General features: G+C 33.9%; 1 protein-coding gene across 1 annotated transcript in view; it reads right to left on the bottom strand.

Moving 5' to 3' along the window:
• Positions 1-18,674, bottom strand: part of tprg1 (tumor protein p63 regulated 1) — a 37,970-nt gene extending 19,296 nt beyond the window's left edge. The window contains exons 1-4 of the mRNA XM_056459921.1: positions 18,574-18,674; positions 17,557-17,796; positions 14,631-14,722; positions 7,981-8,157 (exon numbers count right to left, since the gene is read on the bottom strand). Coding sequence (XP_056315896.1) covers positions 7,981-8,157; positions 14,631-14,722; positions 17,557-17,790 — 503 coding nt within the window. The 5' untranslated portion in view covers positions 17,791-17,796; positions 18,574-18,674. The remainder of the gene's footprint in view (positions 1-7,980; positions 8,158-14,630; positions 14,723-17,556; positions 17,797-18,573) is intronic.
• Positions 18,675-19,277: the final 603 nt, after the last annotated feature.

The raw sequence follows: 19,277 nt of genomic DNA on the forward strand, positions 1-19,277 counted from the left end.
ATGGTTGACGTAAATCCCTGAAAGTAATTCAGTTACATTAGAGTTATTGACTGACAAGTACATGCAATCAGTGATCACATCATGATTACATATTATTTTGATGGTTTCTGTTTACTATGTACTCTTAGATTTCAACTTACATGAGTACATTTAATGACACATTTCAGACTGATTTCAGAACACAATTGGTTGCTGCAGGTAACCAATGATATTTCACTCTCTCTTGTCTCTGGTTCTTGCCATAATTTAATCCATCTTGATTTACATGCAGAAATTAATACAGTTGAGTTAATTAAGACATATCTCTTTTAGGTTTGTAGCTGGGTTTCAGGGACATATGCTGAAGTGGACTGCCTGATTTTTCCTACAATATTGTATGGTATTCTGCAGGGTCTTATTGTGGGCTCTCTATGTTTTGCTTTATATATATATATATATATATATATATATATATATATATATATATATATATATATATATATATATATATATATATATATATATATATTTATGCATGAAATAATGACAACATTGATGCCACTACATGGCAACTAATTCTAACTAGTGTATTGGCAAAACACTTTTGGTCTGATAGCTTATACAACATGTAGATTAAGCTAACATGTTCCTGTAAGTCTACTTAGGCAGTAGAAAGTCTCTTATAAGCAAAATATTAGTGTCACCAGAAAGTCTAAGGAATCTCAAGCAACCATTGCAGTCAACAGAATGTCTAAAGGTGACTATGAAAAAAAAAATTGGACTTTTATCTTATCTTTATTTGTCTATAATCATCTACATGACCTCAAATGACACAAGAAAGCAGATGAACTCAGAACAGATTTATGAGTTTCATTTTTGAAAATATTCCAGATTGAAATGTCACTGCAGTTGTAAAATGACTCAAAAATAAACACAACCAGAAACACACACACTCCAGTGTATTCTTAGTTAAGCTTTGCTGCAGCGTCTTGAAATTCCTGTAGCAGTCGATTGCACTTTGTATGGCTGAGGACTGGTAAGTCAACACACTAGATGAATAACTGAGGTCTGCTACAGCTGTTAGGGCAAGTGGCTTGTGCAGAACCTGAGCCAACAAATAAATCCCTGGATTGCTCAATAGATGCTACGATTGAGCAGCATGGCCAGATTTGACAGCGCTAGGTGTGTTGGGCCATCTATGAACCGCTCTTTTATTTGACAGGAGAATTACATGATTGGAAGAGAGACAAAAAAAATGCACATTTGATTAGAGCATGAAAAAAAGGGGATGGTTATAGCAAGAAATACAAGGTGGAGGCTTTTTCCAGTGACTAATATCCTTCAGAAGGTGAAGATCCGAAAAAGTAAATGGCAAGAAATTATACATAATAATGCTTCTGTTTAAAATAGATGACGCTGTAATGCAATCATGCATGCATCAGAGCCCACTGAATAAAACACCACCAAATTTGTAGATTTAGCACTGTGTTTTCTGACAAAGAAAAATGAGCTCAGATTTTCTCAGGTCCAAACAATGCTGGCTCATTAATCTACATAAGTGCAGTGGACACAGTTAATACAGTGAATGACCTGACAAGCACTAGCATGTTGACACACAGTTAAGAAATGGTTAACAAATCCCTATGTAAACTTTTGCTAATCCAGCCCAGGAAGTCAATCAGAATGAATGCAGCGATACAGTGCTTTTGTTTGTATAGTTTATACCCCACCCAGAGAACTCAATGGAAACAGCTCAGACTGTAAGATCTAGGAAATCTGCAAAAATAGCTTAAAAGCAATTTCTTATTGAGGTAATGTGTGCACTGTTGGTTACGCTGCAGTTATGGAAAAATGTGTTTGGTCCTGAATGTGGATGCTGGGTCTTAACGTGTAAAATTGCCCCCTCTGCTGACAAAACTGCAAAATGATTCACAAACAAGTGTAACGATGAGGTGGATAGCTTACAAATTTGGAAGATTTTGGTCAATTTCTATTTATTGATTTTTTTTTGAATGCATGCATATTATGCATAATATGTATATGTACACTGCTGTTCAAAAAGTCAGGGGTTAATAACTTTTAATTATTATTTATTTATTATTATTATTATTATTATTATTATTATTATTAAATTAAGCTTTTAAGCAGCAAGGATGCATTCAAATGATCTAAAGTTAAAAACATTATGCTTTAATGTCAATGTACAACATTTCTTTTTAAATAGATGCTGCTATTCTAGCCATCAAAATATCACTAAATATTATTTTCCACAAAAATATTTGAGCAGCAAATCACCATATTAGAATGGCTTAAACAAAGGATTAATGGCTGTCAAAAATCCATCACAGAAATGAATTTACATTTTAAACAATATTACAGAAACAGGTATTCTCCATCTTCTCTGAGGCAATATATGGTTATCACTTTATCCAGGATTTGTGGTCACAATCTTAATTTTATATTTTATTTTGTGTATGTTTTCATTTAACAGAAAGCTTGAAAACACTACCTGCAAGTCTGACACGTTTGATATTTTATAAACACACTGTTTACATTCGAAATGAGGAATATACAGTTGAAGTCAGAATTATTAACCCCCCTGAATTATTAGCCACCCTGTTTATTTTTTCCCCAATTTCTGTTTAACGAAGATAAGATTTTATCAACACATTTCTAAACATAATAGTTTTACCAACTCGTTTGCAATAACTGATTTATTTTATCTTTGCTATGATGACAGTAAATAATATTTGACTAGATATTTTTCAAGACACTTCTTCAGCTTAAAGTGACATTTAAAAGCTTAACTAGGCAGGTTAGGGTAATTAGGCAATTTATTATATAAAGATGGTTTGTTCTGTAGACTATCGAAAAAAAAAATAGCTTAAAGGGGCTAATAATATTGACCTTAAATGGTTCTTAAAAAATTAAAAACTGCTTTTATTCTGGCCGAAATAAAACAAACAAGACTGAAGCTGCTTTGACACAATCTACATTGAAAAAGCGCTATACAAATAAAGGTAAATGGAATTGAATTCTCAGACATACTGTGAAAATTTCCTTGCTCTGTTAAACATATTTTGGGAAATATATATATAAAAAAAAATTAAAAGGGGGGAGTAATAATTCTGACTTCAGCTGTAAATATATTTATTTATTTAATTAATTAATTTATTTTTAAAAGAAATGCTGTGTAAAAGCTAAAAAGAAAAAAAACGCTCTTGTCAGCATAGGCTGTGGAGGACACATGAGTGATGTGCAGGGTAGATGGGTAATTACCTTGTCTAGACAGTCTGGGTGAAAAGCACTTTTTGAAAACATTGCATACTCGTTCATCCAGCCACTGAATGAACTCTTTTTGTACACCACTAGGGATAAGACTCATTCAAAGCCACCACAAACCTTTTTTCCTCTGCAGTTAAGGGAAGTTATCAGTGGCCTGCAGACATCTGGGGTAAACCCTCTCTGCAAACCATGATATACCTAGGTCTTGGTGAAACCACTGCATTGTTTGGCAGTACTGTAAATTTGATTATACTGAAAGTGTCTCTAAAATGTATGAATATATCAATTCTTTGCTTTGTATTAAAATAAATAGTTGCCTTGAAAGTTACAGTATATGTCAGGAACAGAGTTACATTTGAGGAACAAAAAAACTAAGTATTCTCAGTAAGAGTTACTTTTCATTCACCCTTGGTAGAGTCCTATGATTAATCAATGTACTGACTCAAAAAAGCCAACACATATTCAGCACACACTTTATCATGCCCTGATTGTTGGAAAATGCTGTGAATGTCTGCCTAAAAGGATGTTAAATGTGACAATGTTTTAAATATGACTACCAAAATATTAGTTTTAACACACTCTTAATGCATTAAATGCTGTTAATCAATTTGCAATGTTAAGTTAAAAATCTTAAATTATTCAATAAAAACAAATGGCAACACTTTATTTTGATGGTTTAATTGAGTATTAGTAGACTGTCTGCTTAATATCTGTTGATACTGCTCCTAAACAGACTTTTAACTGACTATAAGAAACTTTGCAAGTACATGTCAACTTACAGTAACCCTAATCCCAACCTAAACAATCTACTTATAATCTAATGAAAACTAGTTGGCATGTAGATGCAATGTAACCTAAATTAAACAAACGAACCATCAAAATAAAGTGACACCAAACAAATTAATTATTTAAAATCAATAGTTTTCAAATGAATCTGCAAACAGATATCTTAATATAAAAACAGGTGGTCATAAAAATATAAAGCATTTTAGCAGTTATAATGTACACTGCTGGGTTTGGGGTCAGTATGATTTAAAAAAAGATATTCATGTTTTTATTCAGCAGTGACACAATATCAAATCAAACAGTAAAGGCTTTTTACAATGTGACTACAAATTCAAAAACTGTTTATGCTTAGCTAACATCCTTGATAAAATGTATTCCACAAAAAATTAAGCAGCATCACGGTTTTGAACAATTATAACAGTAAAGCTCTTTCTTAAGCATACAAAAATGATTTCTAATGGATTACTGAAGAAATGGAGTAATGGCTGCTAAAACTTACATTAAACAGCATATCAAAAAGTGACTGATACTGACATAGTAATTAATTTAAAAAAATCTCGGAATTAATATGTACCAAAATAATTAGTATGAGATACCTACAAGGTGATACAAGACTTTGCATTGGAGTCTTGATTATATAATTGGCATATATTGACAATTATTACATGACTAAATGTCCTAATAAACTAATAAATCAATTAAAAGCCCAGTGTTAAATTCTGTTGGGTCAAAGCAACAGCACAAGAATAGCAGAATACACTAATGCATGCAACTACAGTATAATGCTAAGAAATCTTAATTTATTCATTCAGAAAGTAAGATCATGCTTAATTTTTATGCACATTTTATGGGCTGGTGCTGAATGATGGTGTTAAGTATTGATGATTTGTGTGTGTGTGTATATGTGTGTGTGATTCTGCTGTCTCACTACTGTACTGTAAGTAAAGTTTGTACAGAAACATCTGAGGTAAAAGACCATTTCCAAATTATTGTAGAGTGACTAAATTAAAAAGAGTGGAAATGACAGCCTGCATATGAATGTGATTATTATTTACGTGATATGTTTTGATTTAAAAGAAGAATTTAGGAGGGGCATTGTATGCACTGTTTACACGAGAGAGGTATGGGCAGCTTAAAGGAATAGATCACCAAAAAATTTATTCTGTCATCTTTTACTCTTCACCTGATTCAATCCTTGAGTTTCTTATGTTGAAATCAAAAGATATTTTGAAGAAAGCTGTAACCATTGACTTCCATAATATCTGTTTTTGCTGCTTTAGAAGTCAATAGTTACAGGTTTTCGGATTTCTTTAATATATCTTTAGAATAAAGAAACTGACTTGAGTGTGAGTAAAATTTAGATTTTTAGATGAACTATCCCTTTAAGCAGGACATTAAGAAAGAGATAAGAAAAAGTGATGGAAAGAAATTGAGCAAAAGACGAAAGGAAAAGGAAAAGCTGCTTTAAAGCATGCCTTATTCCTTCAACACTCTAGGGTGGTTTTCCGTGGCGTTTTATTTATAATTGAATGTAATATAGGGAGATAAAGTCAGCCCAATACGGCCTGCCTCTCATAAGCACTTCACGCCGCATTACGTTTTATTCATCAAATTAGTTTTACTTGGGTTGGTGTCCCCTGAGCCATCTTTAAAAGGTTTGGATGAAAGGACTACATTAATTTCTACCACTAATCGGTTACACAAGAGCTGTACTGACAGCTCTTCCCTCCTCGTGTTATAAAGTCTTCTTTACATCCCATTTCCATTCACATAATCCCTCCACACAAAAATTAAGAGAAGAAAAGAGGCTCTGGCCTTCTTCCCCTCCAATACCATTTGTCAAATCCTGCTGCATTGTGGGTATTATCACCCTGTAAAACTGCTAATACGGTTAGGAAAAATGACTCATGGTCTCAGATTTTCATTATTTGTCTGCTTAAGGCTTTAAGCGGCACAGTGAGCATAGAGAAAAGTACAGAAATGAATGAGAGTCAAAAGCCATTGGCTAAGATATTACAGAACAAGCTAAATATTTTCATTTGAGGATGTTAGAAGTACAGATTCAAGCAAGCTGGAACACTTTGATGCTTCAGTGGCAGATTATGACTTTAGTAACCGAAATATAGTTATTACCATTTTTTCTTTAATATTTTTTTGTACAATAACAATATATAGCATAAAACACTAACATAATATGATCTAAACAGTGTTGGGAGCCCAGCATTATGACTAATAGTGATACATATGTACACACATGCAGAGGGAAAACATGCAAATAATTTGTCATTATTATTATTATTATTATTATTATTATTATTATTATTATTATTATTACTATTATTCATTCATTCATTTTTTCGGCTTAGTCCCTTTATTAATCTGGGGTCGCCACAGCGGAATGAACTGCCAACTCATCCAGCATTTGTTTTATGCAGCGGATGCTCTTTCAGCTGCAACCCATCACTGGGAAACACATACACACTTATTTACACACACATACACTATGGACAATTTAGCTTACCCAATTCACCTGTACCACATGTCTTTGGACTGTGGGGGAAACCGGAGCACCCGGAGGAAACCCACGAGAACGCAGATAGAGAACATGCAAACTTTACAAAGAAACGCCAACTGCGCCACTGCGTTGCCCTATATTACTATTATGTATTTATTTATTTTATTGTTTTACTTGTTCGGTGTCTTTGTGGCATTTCATTTTTGCTTTTCTCTCTAAGGACCTTTGAAACAAGCAGAATCTTTTGGCAAAGTATTATATAACTATAATGTGAACAAGACTTGTTTTCCTAAAAATAATATTCCTACAATGTTTATAAACTAATCAGAATCATTCACAAACCCTGTAGCATAAAATCAAAAATGCACAGCCATTCAACCGTTTAGGGTTGGTTAGATTATTTTAAGTCTCTTAAGCATTTTAGAAACCCAGTACAAATTTTGTAGTGAAATATTAATATATTTTATTATATAGAAATAATTCTATGTTAATCTGTAGCTTAACACATTTTCTATTATTATCAGTGTTAAAATGTTTGTACAGCATTAATCTTTTGAATAAAAACAATATATTTTTGTTTAAATTTTTGTATATTGTTCACATTTTTGTAAAGCAATTTAACAAAACATTTTTTTTGCTGAATGTAAGCAATGTTTTCATCACATACCTATTGAATGAATGAATGACGGATGAATAAATAAAACTATAATATAGGGCTGCACAATACATTTTTTCAGTATCCGCAATAATAGTTCAGAACATCAGTTCTTTAATGAATTTCTTCCTAAGAATGAAAAAAAATTATAATAACTTAAAAATAAAAGCTATTAATCAAGTGTTTTCAAGCAGCTACTGTTATTAAGACCACCATGGAGTTAAGATAACACTGACTTCTCCCTGTGTTTACAGTACTTCTAGTTATCACAAGCACAATGTCCTTCTTGAAGCAGAACATGAGTCCATTTCTCATTCTTGACAAGCCCTGCCTGGATGTCATCTTCACAGACAGCACCTCTCTTCATTCTGTATCTCTCTGCTGCAGACTTTCCTCGTATCATGCAATAAAGCATGATATGTAAAAGTTTGGGAGGAATTTGCAATTGATAAACAGAATTGACTACAAGCCAATATGGGAGATTTTTCTAAGAAAAAGACTTTCTGAGAGTTCTTGAATGTAGGAGGCTTCATTGCACATGGCAACAGGTGGCACACTAACGACCAGCAGAGCGTTAAAAAATTGTGTGTTGTATTTTGGGTTCAAACGTGCACAATTGAGCAGACACCATGAAAATCAGATGTCAAGATAAAAAAACTGCTGGCAAATGAACATCTAGAAACTTGTTGTTGAATTTGTGAAATGTGGCCTTTTCAACAGATAATAAACTAATGATGAAGAGGGAAAGAGTGTTACTCACTTTAGAAGGGAGCGTGGTGGAAAGCTGAAGGCACCATGACAGATGCGGTCGATGAAGTTAAGTGGAATCTTCTGGATCTGCTCACAGTTCAGCATGACAAAGTCATACTTGCAGATGAGAAGGGTGTTCTCTGTAATGAGAACCAGACGCTCTTTCTCATTGTTCCAATGATCCACCCTACACAGGAAGATGGAGACAGTATTAAAATGTGGACATTACTTGTACAAATGCACAATATTAGGTCCCACTTTATATTAAGTGGCCTTAACTGCTACTGTATGCTTTTAAATTATAAAAAAAACAGTGTTCATGTTGTATTGGATTGGACAATTATGGGTCTATTCAGGTGGGATATGGGTGAAGTTATGGACAAGTTTGGTGGCATGGGTAGGTTTAAGGTATGGGTCAACAGTGTAATTATTACAGATATACTGTAAACACTGTAGATGCAGATGATTTTTTAAAATACACTCACCGGTCACTTTATTAGGTACACCTGTCCAACTGCTTGTTAACGCAAATTTCTAATCAGCCAATCACATGGCAGCAACTCATGTAGACATGGTCAAGACGATATGCTGCAGTTCAAACAGAGCATCAGAATGGGGATGAAATGGGATTTAACTGAGTATTTCAGAAACTGCTGATCTACTAGGATTTACACGCACAACCATCGCTAGGGTTTACAGAAAATGGTCTAAAAAAAGAGAAAATATCCAGTGAGCGGCAATTCTGTTGGCGCAAATGCATTGTTGATGCCTGAGGTCAGAGGAGAATAGCAAGACAACTGAGTCAGTTACAACCGAGGTGCAGAAGAGCATCTCTGAAAGCACAACACCTCGAACCTTGAGGTGGATGGTTACTCCCAGCCGCATAACGTGCCATGTCATAAAGCATCTCAGGGTTTTAGGAACTAAAGAATCATCTCAGACTGGTTTCTTGAACATGACAATGAGTTAACTGTACTCAAATGGCCTCCACAGTCACCAGATCTCAATCGAATAGAGAGCACTTTTTGGATGTGGTGGAACGGGAGATTGGCGTCATGGATGTGCAGCCGACAAATCTGTAGTGACTGCGTGATGCTATCATGTCAATATGGACCAAATTCTCTGAGGAATATTTCCAGGACCTTGTTGAATCTATGCCACTAAGGATTAAGGCAGTTCTTAAAGCAAAAGGGGGTCCAACAGGTACTACTAAGCTGTACCTAATAAAGTGGCCAGTGAGTGTACAATGTAATGTCAAAACATGTATGAGCATAATAATTGCATTGTATCAAATGACACTTTAAATGCAGGTACATAATAATTAAGGCCACAATTTAAAGTGGTTGACTGATTTATGATGCAGTAAAAAATGTGGGTGTCTGAGTTCGAGTCCTGATCTTGCTTTGCTATACATGCTAAAGGCACGTTCATGCCAAGAATATGTACAAAGATAACTATAACAGAAACTAGTGTCTACATCAGGGCCTCTGGTCTCAGAGAGAATTCAATATGTACCCGTCTCCATTTCATATTTAAAGAGCACTGATTGTATGTAATGGATAACTACATTGATAAAAGTAAGTTAAACTTGTAAATGTGTTAGTTTTTTATGTTGTCAATGGTCCAAAACTAAGTTATTCTGTGTGATATTTTCATTGTGACATCTGGTCAGCTTGTGTTTGTCCACAGTTAACATTTGAATGGGTGAGGATGTCAGTTTCCAGAAACTAAAGTTGATGAAGAAAAGATAAAAGATGATTGGACAGAGAGGTATGTGTTCATTTAGCTCCAATTCAGAACAAAACTGATGAGAAAGATGGAGTTGTAAATAGTGGAAGCATCAAACACCACTATGAAACAACATTTTAGTCAGGTGACGTAATACAGAAAGTGCCACTTCTAACATTAGTCTCCTCTGTATTTCGCACCATGTTGTTTTTGGCCTATCCTCATTTTGACACTTAATAGTAATGTATTTTGTAAATGATCATAATGGGGAGCAATTTTCTTTGTGAAATGGATCCTTAAATATGACATTTTACTGAATTAGTTGTCATCTTGTTGTTTAAGCATCATATTTAACTTCATAAGAATTTTCAGCTGTTAGCTTTTCATGCAAGATTGCTATTTTGCTATCTTTGCTTTTCACTGCTTTTACATATATGAGCTGAGGTGCTGCTATTTTCATTTTCATACACTGAATCATTCATTAACATGGGTTTATTTTTTCTGAAACATGAGCATGCATTGGTCCCCTACTAGGCCTGATTGCAGACCACTACGTTAATATACTGGCACTACCTGTACATTCACACAAATCTGTCATTCACAGTCTTTTTACAGCTTTGTTCAAGCATATAAAGATCCTAAAACCAGTTCTTGGACCTTTGTTTATTTAGAGTTTAACAAATGATTGTTGTCACTACATATTTTCTGTTCTAATTATTTTAAAGGTGTTCGACAGGTTACTTGCAGTTTCTTTGTTATTGACTTGTGAAATGTATTAATTCTCAGAGTGAAAATTGTTGCTATGTCCTTCTGTGAACCTATTTTAAGTCGCTTTACAAAAATGTCTATAAGCATGTGGGCCTTAATTATGAAGGCCAACATATTCTTAAAGCTTCAGCAGTTGCCTTTGGCACAGTTAAAATATGTATATATATTTTGCTCACATTTTTAGATTATAAGGCTGAACGGCATGAAATGCCATCAGTCTACAGAGATTTCACAGTATTTCACTGTCACAATATTACTATGGTATAAATACAGCACTACAACATAAAAAAGAGAGAGATCGACTGAGAAAGTCATTTACTTGTTTAATAATGATTTGGTCAGCTGTAGTTTTAAATTACGCTGTTTTTCTCTTAGGGCTTATTATGCAGTCTCTGCCGCCATCTTGTGGATGAACATTGTCAACCTGCTCAAATACAAGCTATGGGGTCGATCAAACCCCATAGACTTATGTGTATGTAAGTATAAATATATATATATATATATATATATATATATATATATATATATACACACATTTCACATGTTCGACAGGTTACTTGCAGTTTCTTTATTATTAGCTTGTGAAATGTATTAATTCTCAGAGTGAAAATTGTTGCAGTGTCCTTCTGTGAACCTATTTTAAGTCGCTTTACAAAAATGTCTATAAGCATGTGGGTCTTAATTATGAAGGCCTACATATTCTAAAAGCTTCAGCAGTTGCCTTTGGCACAGTTAAAATATGCATGGCCACATTTTTAAATCCCAGATGTAATGTCAAAACAAAGATACGCATTCAGAAAATGCATAACTGATGCATAAGCCACTTTTCATGGTTGTTTTGTTTTCTCAAAATACCGAACTCATATCTTTTGTCAGTGTTTTGCTCTAATTGACCAGTGAGAAGAGCATGTACAGCAGGATGACGAGAGGCTGTTCATGCACTCTCACCATGGAACTGTGAAACTTACTCAATGATGACGAGGTAAAAACACACAAGAATTGTATCCAGATCTCTACACTTCTATGCGCAATTTTCTTCTTATCCAGAACATTAAATCTGGACAGTGACAGAAACAGCACATGAAAAACATAATACAGCACAATGCTTTTACACACTCTTGTGTCATTTTAGGTACTTTTTATTGGTTCAGAAACCTCTGAGTAAGCAAATGGAATGATTTCACCTTGGCTGCGTCTGTGGGCCTGGGGATGTACAGAAAGTGTGAAAGACCACAAACATTTCCACACCACAGAAAAACACACACACTAACAGACCCTGTGGCTCTCAGCAGTGCCCTGGGGCTTTTGAATGTGATACTGCAAACAGTGTTGAAGATGTCCTTGGCATCACAAGACCCTTTAAACTCAACAGATATCCTTTACTGCTACTGTAAGTTTTCAAAGAGCTTGGCAAACTGGTTTAAAGAAGGTTTTCACTCAGCAAATAAAACTGTACTATTAAATAGCAAAGAAATGGCAAATATTGTCTTAAAAATGAAAACTGTAAGTAGAAAAAAAAGAAAGTAACATTTTATTGTAAACAATACTCAAATTTGCGACTTTTAAAAAACCTCTACAGACAATATGCAAATGAACAATTTTTTTTCCAATTTATATTACAACTGTGATTTGGAGGCCTGAAAATACAAACTTTTGAAAACAACACATTTATTGTCTCTTGTGAAGTACAACAATGTGAATTTGTAAAAAATAAATAAATCAATAAAAATTATATATATATATATATATATATATATATATATATATATGACCAATATCACACTAATAGCAGTACAATGTGACTGTATATCGGCACTGGTGGGAGGCACCAGGCCGCAGGTTGATATACAGCCACGTCGCACTGCTACTAGTGAGATATTGCGTTTATACAACAGTTTGACTGCATAATCGGGTGTATAAAAAAGAAAGTCAAACACGGAGAGTCTCAAAACCTTTTTGTATGAGGAACTACTTTCGTTCCCCATTGCTTCACATCTGCAGCTGATGTCAGAACAGCAGAAACTGTTGCTCATTAACCAATGTCCAGTTAACCAATGGTAGAGCTAGCATTTGAATGATTCTCTAGCCTAATGTCTAAAGTGATGATAAAACAGGTGATTTTGCTCACATTTTTAAATTATAAGGCTGAACGGCATGAAATGCCATCAGTCTACAGAGATTTCCCAGTATTTCACTGTCACAATATTACTATGGTATAAATACAGCACTACAATATAAAAAAAGAGAGAGATCGACTTAGAAAGTCATTTACTTGTTTAATAATGATTTGGTCAGCTGTAGTTTGAAATTACGCTGTTTTTTTCTTAGGGCTTATTATGCAGTCTCTGCCGCCATCTTGTGGATGAACATTGTCAACCGTCTTTGCTCAAAGACAAGCTATGGGGTCGATCAAACCGAACGTGCCACACTGCCTTTTTTGTTGAAAAGAAAAAAAAGAAGCATTCCATATCGCTAGGCAACGACTGAATCAGATGCGTAATGTGCGCAAGTGTTGCACTTGATATTAATATTATTTTAAAATTTAACAATAGTGATATTCAAGATTTGTGATTCACTCAGCACCGGATAACTCAAAACAGCAACCACAAGTCTCTCCTCCATCTTCAAAAGTCTCCGTAGTTGTCTTGACAACACAAACACTGCGGTCACCTCAACAGAAACCCCGCCTCTGCTTCATTTTCATTTGACAAAAAAAACCCAACAGCAGCAATATTTGTCAAACTGTAGTGTTCTCTGCTTGTCTCTGTATATAATAATAATACACAATGGTAAAGGAATTTATACAAGGGTAAAGGGTTAAGGAATAATACAGAAGGGTAAAGGGTTAAGAGAGCTGTTACTGGCAAAATATCGTATGGTTATCAGCCAATCAGATTCAAGAACCAGACAGAACTGTTGTATAAATATATATTCAGTGTGTGGGCTGTCATCACGGCAAAGATAAAAGAAATCAGTCGTTAAAAGTATTATGTTTAAAAATGTGTTGTGTTTTCATTAAACAGAAATTGGGGAAAAAATTATACAGGAATATATATATATATACACACACAAACACACACACATATATATATATATATATATATATATATATATATATATATATATATATATATATATATATATATATATATATATATATATATATATATATATATATATATATATTTACACATACATACACATTGTTGAGCCATAATCATAGTTTTCTCATTTTATTTACAGCGATATAACAGATATTATTTCAGTATAGAATTACTAGGCTGTTTATAAGTATAAAAAACTAAAGACTTTTCAGAGAATTTATGGATGCAGTACTTCTCTATACAGTAGGTACTTAAGATTAATATGAGATTGAGTAAAATGGGCGTGCACGATACACCTTTTTAAAAAATCTCCTTCCATAAATTTTACATGTGATATAAAAACTTCTTCAAATGCATTTGCAATAAGGACATACCTTTTATTGCCAAGCGTTTGCTGCATGTTTTAATGTATTTTTATTCTTTATCTCTTTAATGCACTGGTGCAAGCTATTAGTAAATCTCATAATGTGAAGGTGTGCACAGGTTATGGATTGAAGTGATATGAATGCATTTATAATTAACACAAGGCACATGACAATAGTTAATGCTACTTTGACTAAACAATATGATGCCTTTCAAGTGTCTTTGTTTTGACAGCACAAAAAGGCAAGGCACGGCTAAAGCTATTTCCTACAATGTCTTCCATAATAAATTTATAGCCGTCAGAAAGCATGAATTCAATGAACTTCATCTTTTGTTTCAAGCCTAAATTCAATCCACAGAGCAGCTCAGGCGTTGCTGGAAATATCTGTGTGTCTGTAAGTAGCAGTGTGGAGCATGGGAAATATAATATATATTATTAATTATCAAATAGCAAGGCCTTTGAACTGTTTCCTGAAAGCCTGCTCACAGACATATAGAAGTTGACAATCTGCCATCTCTTTTAGCAAGATGTATTCTAGCAGCCCCATTCTGCTGCCTGTTTATTTCAATATCATTATCTCCAGCACATTTTACTTATTTAAACAACACAGTGTGAGATAATGGACTGCAGCCTTGTTTATGTGATGGAAGACCTGAATGAGATTGCTCTGTGTTAGAAAGAAAGAAAGATATTTACTCTGCCATGAGCCAAACACCCTGGATAGCTCCATCATCTGTGGGATCCACCAGAGTTTTAACATCCTCGATGCCATGGTCCAGTGTTCCAGGCTAAAATGACACAAAACAAAAAGCTTTAACATTAATTATCAAATGATTTTACAATTAGTTTTTGTACATTACCTGGTATCTGTGCATTAGGAGACAATGGAATTACAGAAAAACACTATTTTGGGAAATACGTCATTTGCGCTTCAGCTCTTATTGATGATAACCAATATCGATATTCTACTAATAACAAAAGATGGATATTTAGGGTGACACTCTGCTCCAAAAATGTAAAAGGCGTTAGTTATATTACCTCAGTTTTTTATGTATTTCTAGCAAAGACTTTTATTTTAAAGCTCATCTGTCCTCACTCATTCATTTTCTTTTCAGCTTAGTCCCTTTATTAATCTGGAGTCGCCACAGCGGAATGAACCGCCAACTTATCCAGCATACTGTATGTTTACGCAGCGGATGCCCTTCCAGCTGCAAGCCAGTACTGTGAATGTCCTCACCATCTCTAACAGAAAGATATACTGCCCAAGCCATCAAACTGACATCATTGGAGAAAGAATGTCGTTCCAAAGCAGAAGCTAAGCTAAAGTTTGACCAAGGTCAATTATTTTGTGGGTTATGCTATATTGTGGCTGGTTGTGGCTGTAGCCAAATCAGAATTTTGAATTGCCCTGTTTTAGGGTGACCAGATTTTTTCCAGGACAGTCCTGTATTTTGGCTCAACTGCCAGAACCGCCTAATCAATGTAGGTTAACCAAGTGAACTCAATGTAGAAAACAAAAAATACCATTCAAACACTATAAGTTATTGATTAACTTACAGCAAGACTTGCTATGATAGACAAAATCATGTCAAATTGACTCATAACTGAAGCACTCCTACACAGCCACACAATCCTTCCCTCAGATATATAATATTAATGAAACAGCCTACGACCAAATCAAAAAGCCTACACACAGTTGTCAAAAAAATCTCCATCATGCAGAATATTTATCTCAGGTAAATCTAATCAGCTGTGGAAATATTTGGAAATTAGGAAGATGGATTTTAAATATATTAACTGGAATTTTTGCTCAGATAAAATTTTAATACAACTTTTTCACTTTAAATGTCTATGTAAATTATTTATTGCAAAGTACTCAGTTAGGAAGTGTTGCACATTTCTTTCTTTCTTCCGTTTGAAGTTTATTATGTTGTTTATTTTAAATCAAGTAGTAGAAAATTAGATAATAATACTAATAATTAGCAAATGAATAATAATGATGATTATAAAAATAATCATTTTTAAAAATGGATGAACCGTGGCAATAACATGGATTTGCTACAGTGTCTATTTTGTTCTTAATCTGGCCCTGCTACAGAACAGTAAATGTGATGCTATGCAAATTATTTTGAATGACAGGGATTGTCGCTTTCTCTTTGCAAATCCTTGCAGATTTAGCTATTTTGGCATCAATTTTCTTTCACTGCATATCGTATAATAAAGTGACTTTCTTTCTTACTGTTTTTCAGTAAATCACTGGAGAAGTGAAAAATGCCACTCATTTCTTTCAATGTTCATTCTCCTTTGAAGAAAGGTGTGTTTGACATTGACCAAATATTAGTATTTCATAAGAAAATTTTATCATATGACTACATATAGGCAAAAACTTTGATAGAATTATAATTTAAAAATGGCAAGCCTTGATGTGACAACATACATTAATGGCAAATATATAGCATTGCAAATAGATTTATTATTTATTTTTTAAGTGCCTTGAATTAGTTTGACTGAATTGTTATTATTTGATTCTAACTATTAATTGGCTTCAGGGTTTTTCTAAACCCCAAATAGAGAGCTATATGTAATATAATATATTATAATACAACACAATACGATATATTACAATATAATATAATTTAGTATAACAATTATTATGATTTTCATGATAAACGCAAGCCTTGATGTGACAACACAACCAAATTAATGGCAAATATATAGCATTGCAAATAAATTTACAGTATTATATATATATAGTACTGCATGTTCTCTCCGTGTTGGCGTGGGCTTCCTCCGGCTTCTCCAGTTTTCCCCACAAGTTCAAAGACATGTGGTATAGGTCAATTGGGTAGGCTGTAGTGTATGTGTGTGAATGAGTGTGTATGGATGTTTCCCAGTGATGGGTTGCAGCTGGAAGGGCATCCGCTGCGTAAAACATATGCTGGATAAGTTGGCGGTTCATTCCGCTGTGGCCACCCCAGATTAATAAAGAGACTAAGCCGGAAAAAAAAATGAATGAATATAATATAACAATTATTATGATTTTCATAATAAAACGCATTTACGTTTTAAATACTTTAACAGGCATCGTAACCACCTAGTTGACCTTTGCCCATACGTTATCATTAATCATAATTATTTTATAATTAGTTAGAGTGGCGTAAGTACATAATTCAATCTAAGATGTGGGAGGAAAAAAAAAAGTTTTTCAAAGAGTTAAAGAAATTCAGACTGAATTCACCCATTTCACCACTTTCACAAAACAAAATGTGGTCTATGAGCTGGCCAACATATGCTATTTGTTAATCAAATGACCTCATAGACTGCGGAAATAGAAAACAGGAAGAAAGCCTGTGATCTCTGCAAGTGAAAAACAGAAGTGTGACTAAATAGCCTACTAGCAGACAAAAGGCAGCAATGGAAGAGTAAAGAATATCATTACTTGCTTAATGGATGATTGACCACTCATATTTACAAAAGGTGTTTCTGAGAGCATTCAACTGTACCAAAGAGCAGCAACAATTGTTGCACCACAGCACTCAGGATACAAAAGAAGTGTAGATTATGATAAATAACACAGCAGAACAACTCAATCAACTGATACTTTAAGAAGTATGGTCATTACCCTGATGACAAAGAATCTCTTCAGTTTAAACTGTTCTGAAGATGATTTCCACTTTGCTTTGGCCGCTGATACATGTGGAGACGGGTTGGCTTCCACCTTGGCCTCTGTGGAAGGTGCACTGGGTTTCTCTGTTTCTCTAGTAGGTTGTTCAGGATTGTTGTCTGGTTCCAAAGATTTTTCTGTTTGCAGCTCTAAGTCCACAGACTTGAACGTCTCTTCATCTTTCTCTGACATAGTGACCTAAAAAGATAAGATCATATGAAACGCTATCAATGAAGTAATGCTGTCATTAAAATACCTAAGTAGTTAAAAAGAAATAATTACAACTAAAAGAAGAAGAGAAGACATTGTTTACAATTATTCTTGAATTTAATAAATATTTGTATCAGAATAATCCACACATAAAGGTTTTTTGTTGAATCCATCAAATCCTCTCAACATATACTGATCAAACTGATTACAAATAGAATGCTAAAGTTTGTACAACTTAACATTGTTGAAATCTGATTAACTTATTAAAACAAGTTAAAGTAACCAGAACATCTGTAGTCATGATTTTTTTTTGTCATATCTTTTACTGTGGCAACAGTGTAGTCGGTTATACAGTACAAAGAAATGACACATATGAGTAGAATTTTTAAATGACTTCAGTACTTGAGATGATAGAGATTAATCTCTTGTTGATCGGAACTTTATCAAGTACACATCTTTTTTTGCAAGAAATGTAGGCTATTAGCTTATATGTTGCCCTATTTGTGTCATGTTAAAAATCAGATTCAATCTCATCATTTTACTAAACTTCTGAGGGCAAGAACATCCTCAATAGTAGGCTACTAAAATCATATAACTATCAAGAGAAATCGCAGTCGAATCCAGGAACGTCAGGCTAATTCTTAATTCACATCAATAACCTGTAGGCTACAACATTCATCGAAACGTAGGCTACTGTATAAAATACAACATAAGTTTTAACTAAAGTTAAACTCATTAAATATGCGGGTAAACGTAGCATCTTACCAATGGCTGCAAGAATTAAATCAACCTGCTGTGTGTTTACCAGACTGTTGGTCTCCGCGTCAGGTGCACTACACTATTTCCTGCTTCCGCGATGATCTGAAGACATGGGCGTTGAACAGAAAATGAAACATCCCCATGACCACTGCACCTGTTTCGCTATGGGCTACAGAATGGAACCTCTATAGGCGGCGGCATACTGTACGTAGTGCGTTCATAGTGTGTGTTCAACATAAGGCTTTTTAACAATTAATGCAGGTGAATTCACAATAATGATTTATAAAGAAATGGTAAGAATTTGACAACAAACAGGAAGATCTAATAATAAAATATATTTAACAACAACAATACAGAATATTTTAATATATTCGATAGAAACAGGCATACCATACAATATATATATATATATATATATATATATATATATATATATATATATATATATATATATATATATATATCTCTATCTCTCTCTCTCTCTCTCTCTCTCTCTCTCTCTCTCTCTCTCTCTCTCTCTCTCTCTCTCTCTCTCTATATATATATATATATAAATACAGTGCATCCGGAAAGTATTCATAGCACTTCACATTTTCCCCCTTTTTGTATGTTACAGCCTTATTCCAAAATGGATTAAATTCATTTATTTCCGCACAATTCTACACACAATAGCCCATAATGTGAAAAAAAAGATTTTTTTAAATTGTTGA

Source organism: Danio aesculapii, chromosome 6 (genome assembly GCF_903798145.1).
Source record: "Danio aesculapii chromosome 6, fDanAes4.1, whole genome shotgun sequence".
NCBI lineage: Eukaryota > Metazoa > Chordata > Actinopteri > Cypriniformes > Danionidae > Danio > Danio aesculapii.